The sequence below is a fragment of the Ursus arctos genome, unplaced genomic scaffold (assembly GCF_023065955.2).
Source record: "Ursus arctos isolate Adak ecotype North America unplaced genomic scaffold, UrsArc2.0 scaffold_2, whole genome shotgun sequence".
NCBI lineage: Eukaryota > Metazoa > Chordata > Mammalia > Carnivora > Ursidae > Ursus > Ursus arctos.
The window spans coordinates 72,475,624-72,490,679 of NW_026622874.1; the positions used below are offsets into that span (position 1 = coordinate 72,475,624).

General features: G+C 52.7%; 1 protein-coding gene across 2 annotated transcripts; it reads right to left on the reverse strand.

Moving 5' to 3' along the window:
* Positions 1–900: 900 nt before the first annotated feature.
* TMEM114 (transmembrane protein 114) lies at positions 901–14,750 on the reverse strand. Of its 2 annotated transcripts, XM_026520361.2 has the most exons (4): positions 14,531–14,750; positions 14,171–14,251; positions 2,451–2,588; positions 901–1,133 (listed from the first exon to the last, which is right to left on the reverse strand). In XM_026520361.2, the coding sequence occupies exons 1-4, from the start codon at positions 14,748–14,750 to the stop codon at positions 901–903; spliced, it is 672 nt and encodes a 223-aa protein (XP_026376146.1). The 2 variants fall into 2 exon arrangements, with proteins under 2 accessions (XP_026376146.1, XP_044247537.1); XM_044391602.1 differs by lacking the exon at positions 2,451–2,588.
* Positions 14,751–15,056: the final 306 nt, after the last annotated feature.

The window sequence follows — 15,056 nt, forward strand, 5'->3', positions numbered from 1 at the left end:
TTTTCCTGCTGGTGGTGAGCTTGCTGTGGGCTCTCCCCACAGTCTCTGAAGCGACAGAGAGAGGGGACCAGCACGCCAGCCCCCCAGAAAGCTCGGCGGGGCTTCCATGTTTGGGATGACTATTTCATGTTGCAGTACTGAGCCCCTGATCACTGACAATCGTTGCTCAGAGTAACGGCCCGTCGTGCTTGGGACTGTGGATGGGACGAGCATGCACCTCGCTGAGGTGGGGGGGGGGTGACATTTGCACCACGTGGTTGGTGAGTAGCCCAGATTTCTGCTCTTGTCCCCCAGTTTCACACTGTGCCCCAGGCGGGGGCTCCAGGTCTTGTGAGGCCTGAGGCCCAGAGTTGGGTGCAGCACCCCCACACAGCAATCATGCTGCAGCCAGCCCGCTGAACCTGCTCGGGAAAGCTGTGGTAAGGGATTGAGCACTGTTCTTGGAGCGAGGAATATACCACCAGCGTGCTGTGCACCTTTGTGCAGCTTGCCTAACCTCTCTGGTCTTCCATGTCCTTAGCAAAGAAGGGGTGCGGATGCAATGAGCGGGGGTGAGGACTGAAATGAAACCAGAGGAGGCCCACAGGGGCTGCCATCCAGAAAGTACTGGTTATGATCAAGGGGCTGTTTTGTTATTTCGGGTGAGGTGGGTTCTGCATTCCCACGGCCTCCTGCAGCCCATGGGGACACACACGAGCAAGAAAACATAGACACACCACACCAGGCAGCACACACAGCAGGGAGATGACAGCCAGGCCCAGAGCTCAGCCCACAGCAGTCCTTGGGTTGGCCCACTGGCCACCACTGGTGGCCTTTGAGGAAGAGGAGGCTACAGCCCACAGGATGGGTCCTTGGGGCCCCAGGCCAGGCCACTGCCTCCCACCAGTCCAGGTATCGGGCTCATATGGCCTGGTCCTGCCTCTGTCTCAGGCTGAGCACGCGGGCCGCCCCCATAAAGGCTGCCCCGGTGAGCAGCTCAGCGATGAAGCTCATCCAGCCCAGGGCCAGGGACCAGCCAAAGCGGATGTCCACCTGGTCCAGGAGGGCCTTCTCCTCCAGGAGACACAGCGCCTCCCGGAAGGCGGCAGCCGAGTAAGCGATGTAGACGCTAATTCCAGCCAGGGTCACCAAGGCTGCAGGGGAGGCAAAGGAGAGCAGATCAAACCCCAGGGCTCCAGACATCCATGCCCCTCCCACCACAGGGCCTTTGCCCATGCTGGTCCCCTACCCAGTGCACCCTCCCTTCCCTTCCCTTTCCCTCCTGCCACCAGAAACTCCTATCCATCCCCACATCTCAGCTCACGCTTCAATCCTGGGACCTCCCCGAGTAGGTCACGTCCCCCCTTGGTTTCACAGCACCACACGCTGGCACCGTCAGGTCAGAACTGAAATTGTGCATTTGTTGGTGAAACTGCTTAACTAATGTCCGTCTCGCCCGATGGGCTGTGAGCTCCAGCAATCACACTGCCGGTCACAGGGGGCTATTTCAACCGAAATGAAATTAATGTAAGCGAGTATCTCAGCCCTCCCGGGCATCTGCCCCACGCCAAGTGCTCTGCAGCCCGGCTCGAGGCTCCCGCACGGCACAGCGTGGGTTCGACTTCCCGCCACCACAGACAGTCTGAGCGGGCAGAGTGGTTTCGAGAATTAGTCCCTGGGTAAACTCTTAATGCCAATGTTAGTAATAGCAGAGGTCGGAGGACATCTGAGCCTCACACTATTTTCACCTCCAGACATTTTTCTGTTTTTTTTCCTCTTTGGACCCCAAGTGTATGCATCACCTCTGTTCCTGTTCTGTGTCTGAGGAAGGACAATTTCAAGCCCACAAGAAGCAGGGACATCAGCCCTGTGCTGGATCCCATCTTTGAAAGCCTCTGCTCTGCCAAACAAATGGGATTAACCCAGGCATTACCTGGTGTAATCAATCGATCAATAGATCGATCGATCAGGGGCGCCTGGGTGGCACAGCGGTTAAGCGTCTGCCTTCAGCTCAGGGCGTGATCCCGGCATTATGGGATCGAGCCCCACATCAGGCTCCTCCGAAATGAGCCTGCTTCTTCCTCTCCCACTCCCCCTGCTTGTGTTCCCTCTCTCGCTGGCTGTCTCTATCTCTGTCGAATAAATAAATAAAATATTTTAAAAAAATAGATCGATCGATCAAAGCAAGATGTGTCAGAAGGGCAGAGGCGCATGAGAGAGCGAGGGTCTCCTGCCAGCCCGCAGCCCGCAGCCCTCAAGCAGAAGCTGTACGGCCATCTGTGAAACCGCAAAACAATCCTCAGGACCTGCTCCCACCCTCGGCTTCTCTCTTGGGACCCATTCATCCCTTCTGGCTGTGATGTCACAGATGGGAAAACCGAGCCCCAGAGAGGATGTCCGCCCCCCCTTGACTAAGGATTCATGTGCAGCCCCTCTGGAGACTTCACACACCGTGCAAGGGGGGCACCTACCTCCAAAGAGGAAGAGGGTCCCTGTGAGCAGAAGGAGGACGGAGACTCGGAGGAGGAAGCTCAGAAACCCTGTCATCCCCCCAAACACCATCAGGATCAGGCTGAACGGCAGCAGAATCACAAAGGTCCCGTGCATGGCTTAGAAGAGAGGGGAGGACAGCAGGCAGAGGAGCGTTACCAACAACCTTCAGTCAATCAACAAACACTTACTGATCACCACCTATGGGCCAGCCCCCAGATGCTGGGAGAAAAAAAATAACACCACTGTTACTACCATGTCTGATGATGATGATGTAACAGCATGTCACAAATGACAAGATCCCACTCTTTTTCATGGCTGAGTAATATTCCGTTATGGAAGTGAACCAAGTCAGAGAGAGAAAGACACACACACACTGTATGATTTCACGGATACGCAGAATCCAGAAAACAAAACACACAAACAAGCAAACAGAAAACAGGCTCTGAAATATGGAGAATAAACTGGCATTTGCCAGAGCAGAGAGAGTGGGGAGATAAGTGACACAGATAAAGGGGATGAAGACATACACACTTTCAGGTATAAAATACATAAGTCCCAGGGATGAAAAGTACAGCATAGCGAATGTAGTCAGGAATCCTGTTAGAACGTTGCACGATGACGACTGGTGAATACACCTGTTGTGAAAAGCACTGAGCAATGCGTAGAATTGTCCCATCCCTGTGTTGTACCCCTGAACTAACACTGTGTATCGACTAGTGTTCAATAGTAAGATAAACTAATTCTTGAAGGTAACAACAGGTGTGGAGGCTCATCTGTGCCAGGCTTCGGGTCGCACAAGCACACGTCCTCACACTCCCTGCGAGGCGGGTACTGCTGTGTTCGCTCGTGTATTCACTCAGCATGTTTCCTCAGTACTCTTGTGAGTAGAGTCCAGCAGTTGAACAGATCAGTAAGTGACAGAGTTGAGAGATGGTGACAAGTGATTGGGGAGGGCAGTGCACATGGTACAGAAGGGGCTGGGGCAGTGGCTTCACGGGGGAGGTGACATTCGCGCAGAGCCTCCCCCCACCCCCAGGTGAGAGAGGCAGCCTGCAGAATGAAGGTCAGGAAGGGTGGGATGGGGGGCCGAGGGAAGAGCAGGTGCAGAGTTCCAGCAGGGCCTGTGCCTGGTGGGAGGGAGGCATCCAGGGAAGCTGGCAGGGGCGGCGTGGAGAGAGCATGGGGGAGAGGGGTTGCAGGAGACGAAGGCAGACAGCTAAGAGCAGCACGCACAGGACTGTGAACTCAGGCAGCTGGGGCAAGAGAATCCCGCAGTTTAACTTGTGTTTCTCAAGACAGCGCTGCTTGCTATACCGAGAGGAGACAGCAGAGGGGGGCAGGGGACAGCCAGGGGCTCCCAAGCTCCTGTCTGGCTGGAACCGCTGAAGGTGACCCCATCTGGGACCAGAGTCTTTGCAGATGGAATGAAGTGAGGGGTCTCCACGTGAGATCATCTGCAGTTGAGGGAACCCCAAATCCAATCACTACTGCCTTGGGAGGAGGCAGGCGAGAGCACAGAGAAGATGCAGTGAAGATGGGGGACGGAGCTGGAGGGACATGGCCCCACGCCAAGGGCCTCCAGGGATCAACGCCCCCACCAGAAGCCAGGGAGGCAGGGACCAGATTCTTCCTCGGAGCCTCCGGGAGGGCCAGCCCCACGGACCCCTGCATTTCAGACTTCTGACCTCCAGGACTGTGGCACAATACACTTCTGGGGTTTTGAGCCACCCAGCCTGCCAGAGAAAACAGAGACATGGAGCAGGAAGACCATGGGGCATTATTGCCATCACCCTGGTAAGGATGAAGGTGAGCCGGGGCCGCTGGGAAGGGGTCAGATTCCAGGTATATTCTGAAGACAAAATGGGCAACGGTGTTTCAGGTGTGAGAATAAGAGGGGCAAGACAAGCAGTGAGATGTGGGGCCTGAGCACTGGACGGATGCGCCACCGTCTGCACAGGTGGGAAGATGAGGGAGGAAGCACTGGGTTTGGGGCTCGGTCAGTGTGAGATGCCCGCTGGACCGGAGCAGAGGCAGCGGAGTCAGAGGCATACCGTGGCCTGGAGCCGGGGCAGGTCTGGCCTCGGGGATCGGGGGGCACCAGTATTACAGAGGTGGATTGGGAGTGGAGACTAAACAGGTTCCAGGGACTCAGCAGGGAGTTCGAGTTCTGCAACGCTGCCCGTATCAGGCCAGCCCCAAGCACACCCAGCCCCTCGCTCCCCAGACACTGAAAGCAGCCCCTGCTCTCAAGACCCAAGTATTTCCTAAAGACCCAACCCTGCCTTTCCTCCTCCACGTACAGTTCCCCCACGTCCCTCTGGTGCTCTCTGCCTGTCCTGCTTCCCCATCCTAGGCTGTCCAGCCCACTGGCTTCCAGCTTTCCCTCCCCGGCTCCTGCCCAGCTCCCTCCACGGTAACCCAACACCGCGTGGGGAATATGTGCTCTGAGTTCCATTGATGAGAACAGTGACTGGAGAGGGGGTGGGTGAGGGATAAACAGGTGAGAGGAGGGAGGCCAGAGAAAGAACATCCCCTACCCCCCTTCCCTGTCCCCAAATTGCAGATAGCTGGTGAGTCAGAAGCAAGTTACACTACAAGGCATGATCAGAACTTACATTACAAAACCAGAAAGTAGAAAAGGAGTTACATGAAAGTCAATTGGGGTGGAGATGGGAGAGAGTGGGATGGAAGAAATCTGGGGTCTCAGGATGCCAAGATCTCAACATTAGCCGCCATCTTGGCTCTGAGCTTCCCAGCAGCCAAAGCAGAAAGGGAAACAACTGCGAAGTTCTTTGTCACCAGCCATTCGTTTACCAAATATTTATTGATCATTTACCATGAGCTGGGCACTAAGCCTCTTTCAGTCCTTTTGGCAGCAAGATAGGTATGAAAATAAATACTTCACTCTTGCTCTTGAGAGCAAGTCCAGCTCATTTCTTCCCTTACACCCACGTCCACAGTCTGCTCTGCGCCCCCTTAGCTCCCCACAGTCGCCCTAGCCTAGCGTCTGTTACCTAGTGTGGAGGGCAGCTCCCTCTTCTCTCTTTCCTGTTAAGCTGTAGGTTCCTTGAACACGTTCCTCTTATATGATTGTATCCCTGAGTTTCCAGTAGAGCCCAATGGGGATGGTGATGGTGATGTGCCCAACAGGTATTCATCAACCTCATTAATTAGTTAAGAGCTAGATGGTGTTTCTCTAAGGCAAGAAAATATGGCAGTTTCTAAGAAATGAAAAAGAAACCAAGAAGTTTGAGAGATGACCTCACAGGGGTTCAAACCACGGACTTCAAGTCAAGTACTCCACATTCGAATTTGGGCTCTGACTCTGGGGCCCTGGGCGTGTCTCTTACTTTGGCAGAAACTCCGTTTCCACATCTGTGAAAAGGAGGCAATAATATGTGGCTAACATGATTACCATCAGGACAGTGTGCATGAAGATGACGGGGTAACAAGGAAAAGCATAAATGCAGGTACCACGTCCCATAGAGTAAGTGCTAGATAGATCATAACCCTGCCAGTAATAACAGTGATGGAGACAAGAACCCAGCCCGACTTCCAATGGGACCAAGTCACTTTGTCCTCAACCCTGTAAATGCCACCAACCTCAGTTAAGTCAGGGAGACAAGAGGCTCGTCCTTCCTCCCTTCCTTCCTTCCTCCTTCCTTCCTTCCTTCCTTCCTTCCTTTCCCTCCCTCCCTTCCTCCTTTCCTTCCTTCCCTCCTAGAAAAATCTCGGGCCAGAAAGCACAACAGCTGGGGTGAAAACCTGGCCCTGGAAGATCTGTCCCCCTGTATGGCGTTGCCTCCAGACTATGGCTGGGAAGTGAAATCATTCCTCATTTGGAAATTAATGAGGTTTCCTGGAGCGGGCTCAGCCCCAGCCAGCAGCGCCACGTGTGAGTTCCCCAGACTTGCAGTGAGCTGACTTGACATACACATTCAATTCAATGTCTGGGTAAGAACAGGCTTCCCGTGGGAGAGTTGTAAAATCTCCTGCCGAAGTTTGGCTTAGATTTTCATGGTGTGTGTGTGTGTGTGTGTGTGCATGTGCACCTTGCTCTTTGTTATTTTCGGACCGTAGACATGGCGCATGAAGACTGATTGTGAGTACTGTACCCATTTCCAACCACATCGCGTTTGGAAACACGTACCTATGGGCCCCGAATGAGGGCCATGCTCTGCCATAGAGCCCAGGGACACCGCAGCAGACTAGTCCCCACCACCCTGGAGACCAGGGTCCAGGGCAGGAGACAGACGAGCAGGGAAACAAAGTCACAGGCTGGGAGGTCTCATGAAGGAAGTCAGCATGACGATGCAGGAAAACGGGGTAGGCAGGGAGTGGGGGGCACTGCTTTGGATAAAGGTAACTGCAATTCGTTTCCTGGGGTGGCATCACAAATTACAAACCGGGTGTCTCCTACAGAAACGTGTACTCGGCAGTCCTGGAGGCCACAAGTCCAAACTCAAGGTGTCCCATGATGGCACTCCCCTCCAGAGGCTCCAGGGGAGAGCCTTCCCTGCCTCCTCCAACCTCCCAAGGATGCTGGCAACCACCACCGGGCTGGTGGCTGTGTCATTCCCAGTCTCTGCCCCCAACTTCATTCTCCTTTTCGTATAAGGACCCTTGTCATAGAATGCAGTTAACCCACCCAGCTAATCCAAGATGATCTCATCTCAAGATCGTAAACTTAATTACACCTGCAAGGATACTTTTCTCAAATAAGGTCACATCCCCAGGTACCAGGGATTAGGACATGGACAAATCTTTTTTTTGGGGGGGTGGGTGTTGACACCTTCTAATCCGCTCCAGTGTTTATGGGAGGAGCTCGACAGATGGTACCTAAGATTACTATATAGAATTAATAATAATAATAATAATAATAATAATAATAATAATAATAAATGTTGACGGGCTTTTTTTTCATTGAGGGCCAATCTGTGCCCAAGGGCAAGAAACCTTTCAATTCAAAAATATTTTGTTGAGAAAAACAAAACAAAACAAAACAAAACAAAACAAAACAACTTTGTTGCAAGCAAAGGGAACAGCAAACCCAAGAGCAAGCAAAGATGTTCACGCCAAGGAAACAGTGATCGTGACTCTCCCATCCTCACACTGTTCAAAGAACTGCTCAATGGGAAAACCAGGCTTCCAGTCCCACAACACTAGCAAGCTCAGGACGCCCTGGGGGTGGTTAGTGAAGTAATCGCTGTGCTCTTAAAGAAAACTTCAGAAGTGCTGACAAAAGCAGGGCATCTCACGAACCATTTCCCAAAGGCGAAAATGTCACACTGTCTCTATGGTCAAACCATAGAAGGGCTCAGAAATAGTCAGTCCTTATCATGCCTGGTAAGGAAGTCAATGTTTGCATTTTGGTGAATATTTGTTCTAGAATCTGGGGTGTGACCAGAATGCAGTCATTCTGAGAACTGGGGTTGCATCTTCGATCCCTTCGAGTGCTCCAAGATACATTGTTGTGATACGGAAAAAGCAGGACTCTACAACAAGCAAAGACCTAGGTTCAAATCCTGACGCCACCTCTTACCAAGCGAATGTTCATCACCTCCCAAAAGCCTGTTTCTGTTTCCTCCCCTGTCCATTGGACCATGGGCCCTGACTTTGCCAAGCTGTTACGAGCCCCAAATGTGAGAATAACTGTTTCTTTCTTGCCCTCAAGCACCTTGGGCTCTTACCAGGTAAGAATTTTAATGCCCATTTCACAGATGAGAAAAATGAGGTTCAAGGTACTGAGGTCAGTTGCTCAAGAAGGTACAGGTGTCAAGTCTCAGAGCTGGGATGGAACAGCAAAAGAGGATGACAAAAGGGTGGCGGGATGGTAGACAAGGGGTGTCTAACCCTAATTTCCCCTGGAAATTAGGAAGGGCTTTCAGGACAAGGGGAGGAGGTCTCAGCTTCAAGGTCAGATGGGCGCAGGTATTCCTGAACGAGGGGACGGCATGTGCCAAGGCCCGGGGGCAGGAGATATCTGGAAGGACGCATGTGCCCCAGCTCTTGCTGCTGGAGAAGTGGGCAGGGCTCCTGTAGTTCCAAGAGCCACACTACAGAGAAATCCAACCACTAGGGCAGTCCTCCTCGGGGCTTGCGTTACAACAGACATGATAGCATTCATTTCAGAAGAAATGAAAACAAAACCCATGCAGCCACCACCTCAACTCCTCCTTTGTCCTCTCCTCCCCATTGCGAACCTCTTGAAAATGCTTGGACACACATACTTCCAGTCTTGTCCCCATATATTCATACTTTCTTACGTATTTACCTGCTTCTCTAATTCTAAAGGGCACAGCTGGTCACACTTCAACATCTGAAAACAGAATGCGTTGGACCGTCCATGCCATCGTGCCCATAACACTCTGTAACTTGGTTTTTTTTTTTCACTCCACAGTATTTCTTGGTCTTTCATGCACATTAGTGTATTCTCTTTACGGACTACAAAATCTTCCAATGGACATACCACATGGAGACGCTTAGCCATATTTCCACCCATGAGCACCAAGGCTATATCTTGTTCTCCACTGTTACAGAAATGGTTAAGGTGAGACTCTTAGAAACCTCACAGCATAGATCCCAAGAAGTGGAATTACATCGAGTATGAATTTTCTGTTTCTTTATTTGTTTAAAGTGTGTACTTGACTTTCAACAGGCACCTGAGAGGCAGCCTAAAGCCCAGGCCTTCATGCCCAGAGATGCTGAGACCCCGGTGCCCCCCACTTCCCTCCCCACCTACCGCACAGCTATGCATGAATCACACTGAGAATTCCCTCCTGGACTCAGACCACTCTGAATCCCATTATGTCCCCAATCCCTTTATTTCTCTCCCCCACCATCTCCTCTCTTGCAATCAGCACCAAGCATCGTAGGAGGGCTGGTTTTAATTTTCCACACCACTGCAACAGCCCGGTACCCAGAGAGACCGGAGACCCAATCTTGTGATTTTCCAACCTCGTCTCCTCAGAAGACACTGCTGGGCTATGCTGGGCTAGGCGTTTGACCTCTCTAGGACCCAAGGTCCCGGTAAGAAGCACTTTCTGTGCTGCCTCCAGAAACACCAGCCTTCTAGCTGTCTCTGGAACACCCCACCCTCAATCCTACAGCTCAGCTCTGCTCCTACCCTTCCACCCTGTAATTCAAATCTCTGATGCCCAGTTGGAAGAGGCAGCATAGGATGGGGAACTCGGAACCAAGGAAACAGGCGAGGAGCTCGTCTTCTGGCCTGCCAGGGCCTCGGTCTCAGCACACCCACATTACACTGGAATTCTACTCCCTGTCGCATCATTCCCACAGGGCAGAAACCACCTGGCTCCAGATCCCAGATCTACCCGTTACTGTGCAAACTTTGATAACTTACTAACCTCTCTGTGCTTCAGTTTTGTCATTTGAAAAGTAAGGATGGTAACAATACCTGCCTCATAAATTGTTACGAAGATGAAGTGCATTGACAGATGCAAAGCCCTCAGGACAGCATGGGGGATGCAGAGACTGTCCCGTAAACATTGGCTGTTCCTCTTCTTGCCCTTCAACCGTGCCACTGGAAGGTTCCTCCACCATCCTTCTTTATGTGTGACCCTGTTTCATCCCCTTTGCTACACCTAATGCTACTGGAAACAAGTTTACCTTTATTTACTCATTGGTCCATGTGGTTACTATCTGTCTCCTGCACTAGACTCTAAGCTCTGTGTGGGCAAGCTCCACACCTGTCTTGTCATGTTCTATGCCCTCCATCTAGCCCAGAGCTAGGAGTGAAATACATATGTACTAAGTAAGGAAACGAGTCTCTTGTGATTAGCTCCATTTTACAGATGAGAAGCTGAGGTTCAGGGAGGCAATGGGACCTAGAGCAGGAGACATTAATTGAGCTCCTACTATGTGTCTATGCTAAGCACTTTGCTTACGTGATGTTGTTTCATCTCAGAGCAGCCTGTTTATGGAAGCAGGATACAGGCCAGAAGGCACACCTGGTAAGATGTGGGGGCCTTATCTATGATGGGACTGGCCCTACTCCTTCCCCTTGTTACAAGCAGCGTGGCTCACTCCGGCCAATCAGCACATCCCATCCCGTCAGCCACAAGGATTGGCTCAGCCCTGAGCATATGATCCAATCTGGTCCAACACAAAGCCTACTTGGAAGTTCTGCAGACTTTTGGGAAGTTGAGAGCCTCCCTTCTGCTTGGGTTGCTAAGACTAGAGAGGGTTTATTGAAAGCAGGACCCAAACAGAGGCAAAGCCCAGAGAGGAGAAGAAAGAAATTGAGTTTAATTCTCTGGATCCCCAGCACACTTTTCAGTTCCATGAACGGGGAATTCCTTTTCTTGTTTAAATAAGGATGATTTGCGTTTCACCAAAAGATTTCTGGTTGATACAGCTAGCCTGGTTATTCCTAGATCGAGGCTCTTTTTTCAACATGGTACTGAATTTGATGATCCCCTCCTCCTCCACCAAAAGTAATTCCAGTCCCTGGCCAGGGAATCAAACCCATGACATCCCCAGAGCTAATCTGGAAAACAAAACATCCAAGCAAGCTGGGTTTTTAGTGGGCCCTGGAGTGGTCTCTCTGCTTGGGGTTTCTTGCAGGAAAATTCAAGAGTTCTTCTCCATACACCCCCACTGGGATTTGTCTAGGAGGCTGGCTCGGAGAACACGCTGCTTTGACAACTGTCCTCTCTCCTCTGTGACCTCAGCGCAGGTCCTCAAAGGAATAAAACGTCTTCACATAACAAAAGGGCTTGGACAAGATTCAAAATTCGTTCTGGGGATAAAGAGATTCTGAGAAAACTCTCCCTCTGGGGGTGGTGTGCAGCGAGCATGTGGTCTGAAGGGGCAAGCTGCTCTTTCTTGGATGATATAATGGTAATAATAGCAGCTCCCACTCAAGGCGCACTTACAGAGGCCAGGCACCACTGGGGTCTTTAAATACACTCTTCCATTGCATCCTCGCCATATCCTTATGAAGAGAGGTGACTGATAGCCTCACTTTGCCCACACAGGAACTTACGCTCAGAGAGCTATAGGAACGCACCCAAGGCTGCGTGCCTTCTTGGCGCTGAAGCTGGGGCTGAGACCTGGGTCTGACACTGAACAGATGAACAGACTGAATGTGATTTTTGCCCGTTTCTCAAAATCCTGGAGCACACAGGGTTGTTGGCATTATTAAGTTTCACAAAGAAGCCAGACCAATGACAACTATATTCAGTCATCAAGTTTACCCAGAGATGTGATAAGTCGGCTAAATGCCAGCACCGAGCCCAGCGAAAGGTCAGTGCTCCAGAGATGGGACTGCATCTAAGGAGGCTGGAAGGAATAGCAAAGACTAGTGTTTAGTGAGCACTTACTAGGTGTCCAGCACTTTCATGCAACACAGAGATCCCACAACAACCAGGCACTATGTGAGGTCCCAGGTAAGGTCACTTTTATCAGCCAGCTGGTTTATGGAACTCTGACCACACCCTCCTTGTGGTTTTGACATTTCATTTTGGTAGATGTGGAAACTGAGTCTCAGAGGTGAAGACACCTGTCCCACGATCCCAGAGGATCCTGGGAAGGGTCTGAGCTGGCATCTGACTCTCATTTCCCTCACGTCAAGGGTGGGAACTCTTGATTATTCTTGCAACAATGCTCTGAGAACACCCCAAATTACTCCCAGTCAGCTTGGGGCTGAGGACAGAGTTCATGGCACCTCTACCTTCCCTCAACCTCCCACATATGTCAAGTGTCTAGGGGAACCTTATGCAGGGTGTAGCAGCTGGGTTATATCAGCTCGTAAGAAACAATTGCTAAGTTTTTAGGAATTGGGGGAGCCAGATGACATCATGTTGATAGCTTGAAGTTGACCCCAGTGGGAATGTTTACACCATAGAAATTGGCAAATGCTTCAAATCAAGACTCCCTCCTCCCCCCAGAAAGACAATTATTAACTATTTCCCCACACACCACTGGACTTCTGTTCCACTTATTTTCTCATTCGTTCATTTAACAAATATGTTCCGCTTCTAACATAATACAATTTGTACCCATTCTCACACCTGGGTCAGCAAATGTGGGCTTGTGACCCCACCCCACACCAGGTTCCGTGCTAAATATTGGGCATCAAACCATGGCAAGACAGAGATGGTCCCCGTCCTCATAGAACTCATGGTCTAATGAGGGAGTCAAACTTTAACTCAAAAAATATCACAAAACCTATGCTATGAGTTGAAGCTGACCAAGTCAAGCTGGTGGGATGGGAGTGGGGAGACTTCAGGCAGAGGAAATGGCATATGCAAAGTCCCAGTGGCAGAAGGAACTTGGGCATGGTTCAGGAAGTGGCCCCAGGCCAGCATAGCCAGAGAAGAAAGAGCAAGGGGGAGATCGGAACTGGAGAGCACCCTGGCAGCCCTTATGGGCCATGCTAGTGATTTGGTCTTTGTTCCCAAGCCTCAACAAGTCCATCAAAAGCAGCCCACATTTTTCAAGGTCTGTGAACTCAGCCCTCCCTTCCTTATCACATTCTTTCTATGGTACTTCTCTGAGCCTCAGCTTCTTCGCTGGAAAAATGAAGGTAATAATGGAGATGATACTTAACTTCACAGGGTAGCAGTAGAGATTAACTGAAGACATAGATGGAAAGCATTTAGCTCCACGTCTGGGCCACTGCCAGCCTCAGTGAATTCACCAAACTATTATGTTTAGGTCCCTTCTTTCTGAAGTGTCTGTTCAGCGCATTCGCTTCCCTCATTCAGTCTTCCCACTGTTACTGAGTTCCAAGCACAGTGCTAGGCACTGGGAAATCAGCCCTGAACAGGACAGACCCAGTGGCCCCGGGGGAGGGGGATGCTCTCTGCCCCGATCTCCTTTCTTGAATCATTCCACAGATATTACTGCATCCCCACTACTGCCAAGTGCTTGTTCTCAGCCCTGAGAGGTGCACGTGGGGCAGGAGGGGGAGCCTTGGGAAGGGCAGGTGAGGGAAGGCTCAGGGCACATGGGGCTAGAAGGGGGGAGTCTAGGCGGTGGTGTGGGGAGATCCAGGAGGGCTGAGGCAGAAAGGGAGAGGCAGGGCAGGCTGGGTCACGGGGGGTGTTCGGGGACAGTGGGGAGGTGGTGATGGGAGGGAGAGTCTGGGAGGCAAATGGAGGGTGGGAATGGAGGGCTGAGGTCGAGTTCAGGCTGGGGTGGGGTCTGAGGGAGGAGTTTGCAGTCCACTGGGAGGGATGAAGCGTCAGATGGGGGTCTGAAGGCAGAGGGGGAAGTCTGAGAGCGCAGGTATGGGGTCTGAGAGGCTGACATGGGATGTGCCTTGAGGTCTATGGGCTCAGACCTCCTCTCTTTCAGCATTCAGCTCCTGAGGCGTCTCTTCAGACTCCCACCCACCCTCCCTCATGCTGCTTGTCACTCTGAAATGTGACTGCGCATTTCCCCATCTGTCTCCACAGCTAGTCTGTGAGCTCCTGGAGGGCACGACCTGGGTCTTAATCATCAGCATGGTGCCTGATGCAGAGGAAGCCTGCAATCAACGTTTGTCGAATGAATCCTAAACCACATAATGTGACTTGTGGCACAAGAGAGGCCTGGCCCCTGTTCCTAATGCCACTCTCTTCTTCCGCCGTCCGCCCCCTCCACAGGGCGCCGCCCCGCTCTTCAGAAACGAGCTCCAAAACCGGTGTCCAGACCTGGGATTCTCCCCCGATCCCCACCTTCCCGGACTCACTGAGAAGTTGTCGGCTTGAGTCGCTGACGGTCACGTTCTCCTGCCAGAAGGGGTTCATCAGCGGCACGCACGGACTCTGGACTGGAGGGGCGGAAGAATCAGTGGGTGTGGACCTGGAGTTGGGACCCCAGCCCGCGGTCTCACCCCCACGCCTACCCTAGATGCCACCCCGCGCGGGCGGATCCTGCGGAGACCAGAGCAGCCGCGGCCGGAGCCGGCCCCACTCCAGAGCCCTCTTCCCACCTGGCCCGGGGCCCAGACCCCGCGTTTTGTGCTTTGGGGCTCAGGGGAAGGCTGCGAACCCAGCAACAGGTCCCGGGCGGGCGCGGCACCGCGCAGGGTCCCCGCGCTCCTCCTTACCCCGGCAGGTGCGCCAGAGGCCGGAGTGTGAGCTCAGAGGTTCAAGCTGACTGCGGTTGGCGGGCCCCGCCCGGCCCCGCGCCCCCGGGCCGCCCCGCTCCAGCCGCTCGGTGTCAATGATGTACCAGAAGTCCGTGCCGATGGCTGCCGCCAAGAGCACGAAGCTGAGCGCCCCGGTCAGCGCCGCCGCGCTCGCCAGCATGCCCAGGTGCACCCGCATGGCGCAGCCCAGCCCGCAGACCGCCGCCCGCGGCTCCCAGCTCCTCCTCCTGAGCCTCCGGACTGGGAGCTGCCCGGGCCTTCGGTCCTGAAGACCTCCCTCTCGCCCTGGCTCCGCCCTCAGACCCTCACCTGCGCCCTCAGACCTGCACGCGCTCCTCCCAAACGGCTCCCAGCCCTCCCGTGCCACCGCCACTCTCAGATCCCATACCTGCGCTCTCAGACTTCCACCTCCACCTTCAGACCCCCATCTGACCGTTCATCAATCCACTTGGACCTCAATCTCCTCCCTCAGACCCCACCCCAG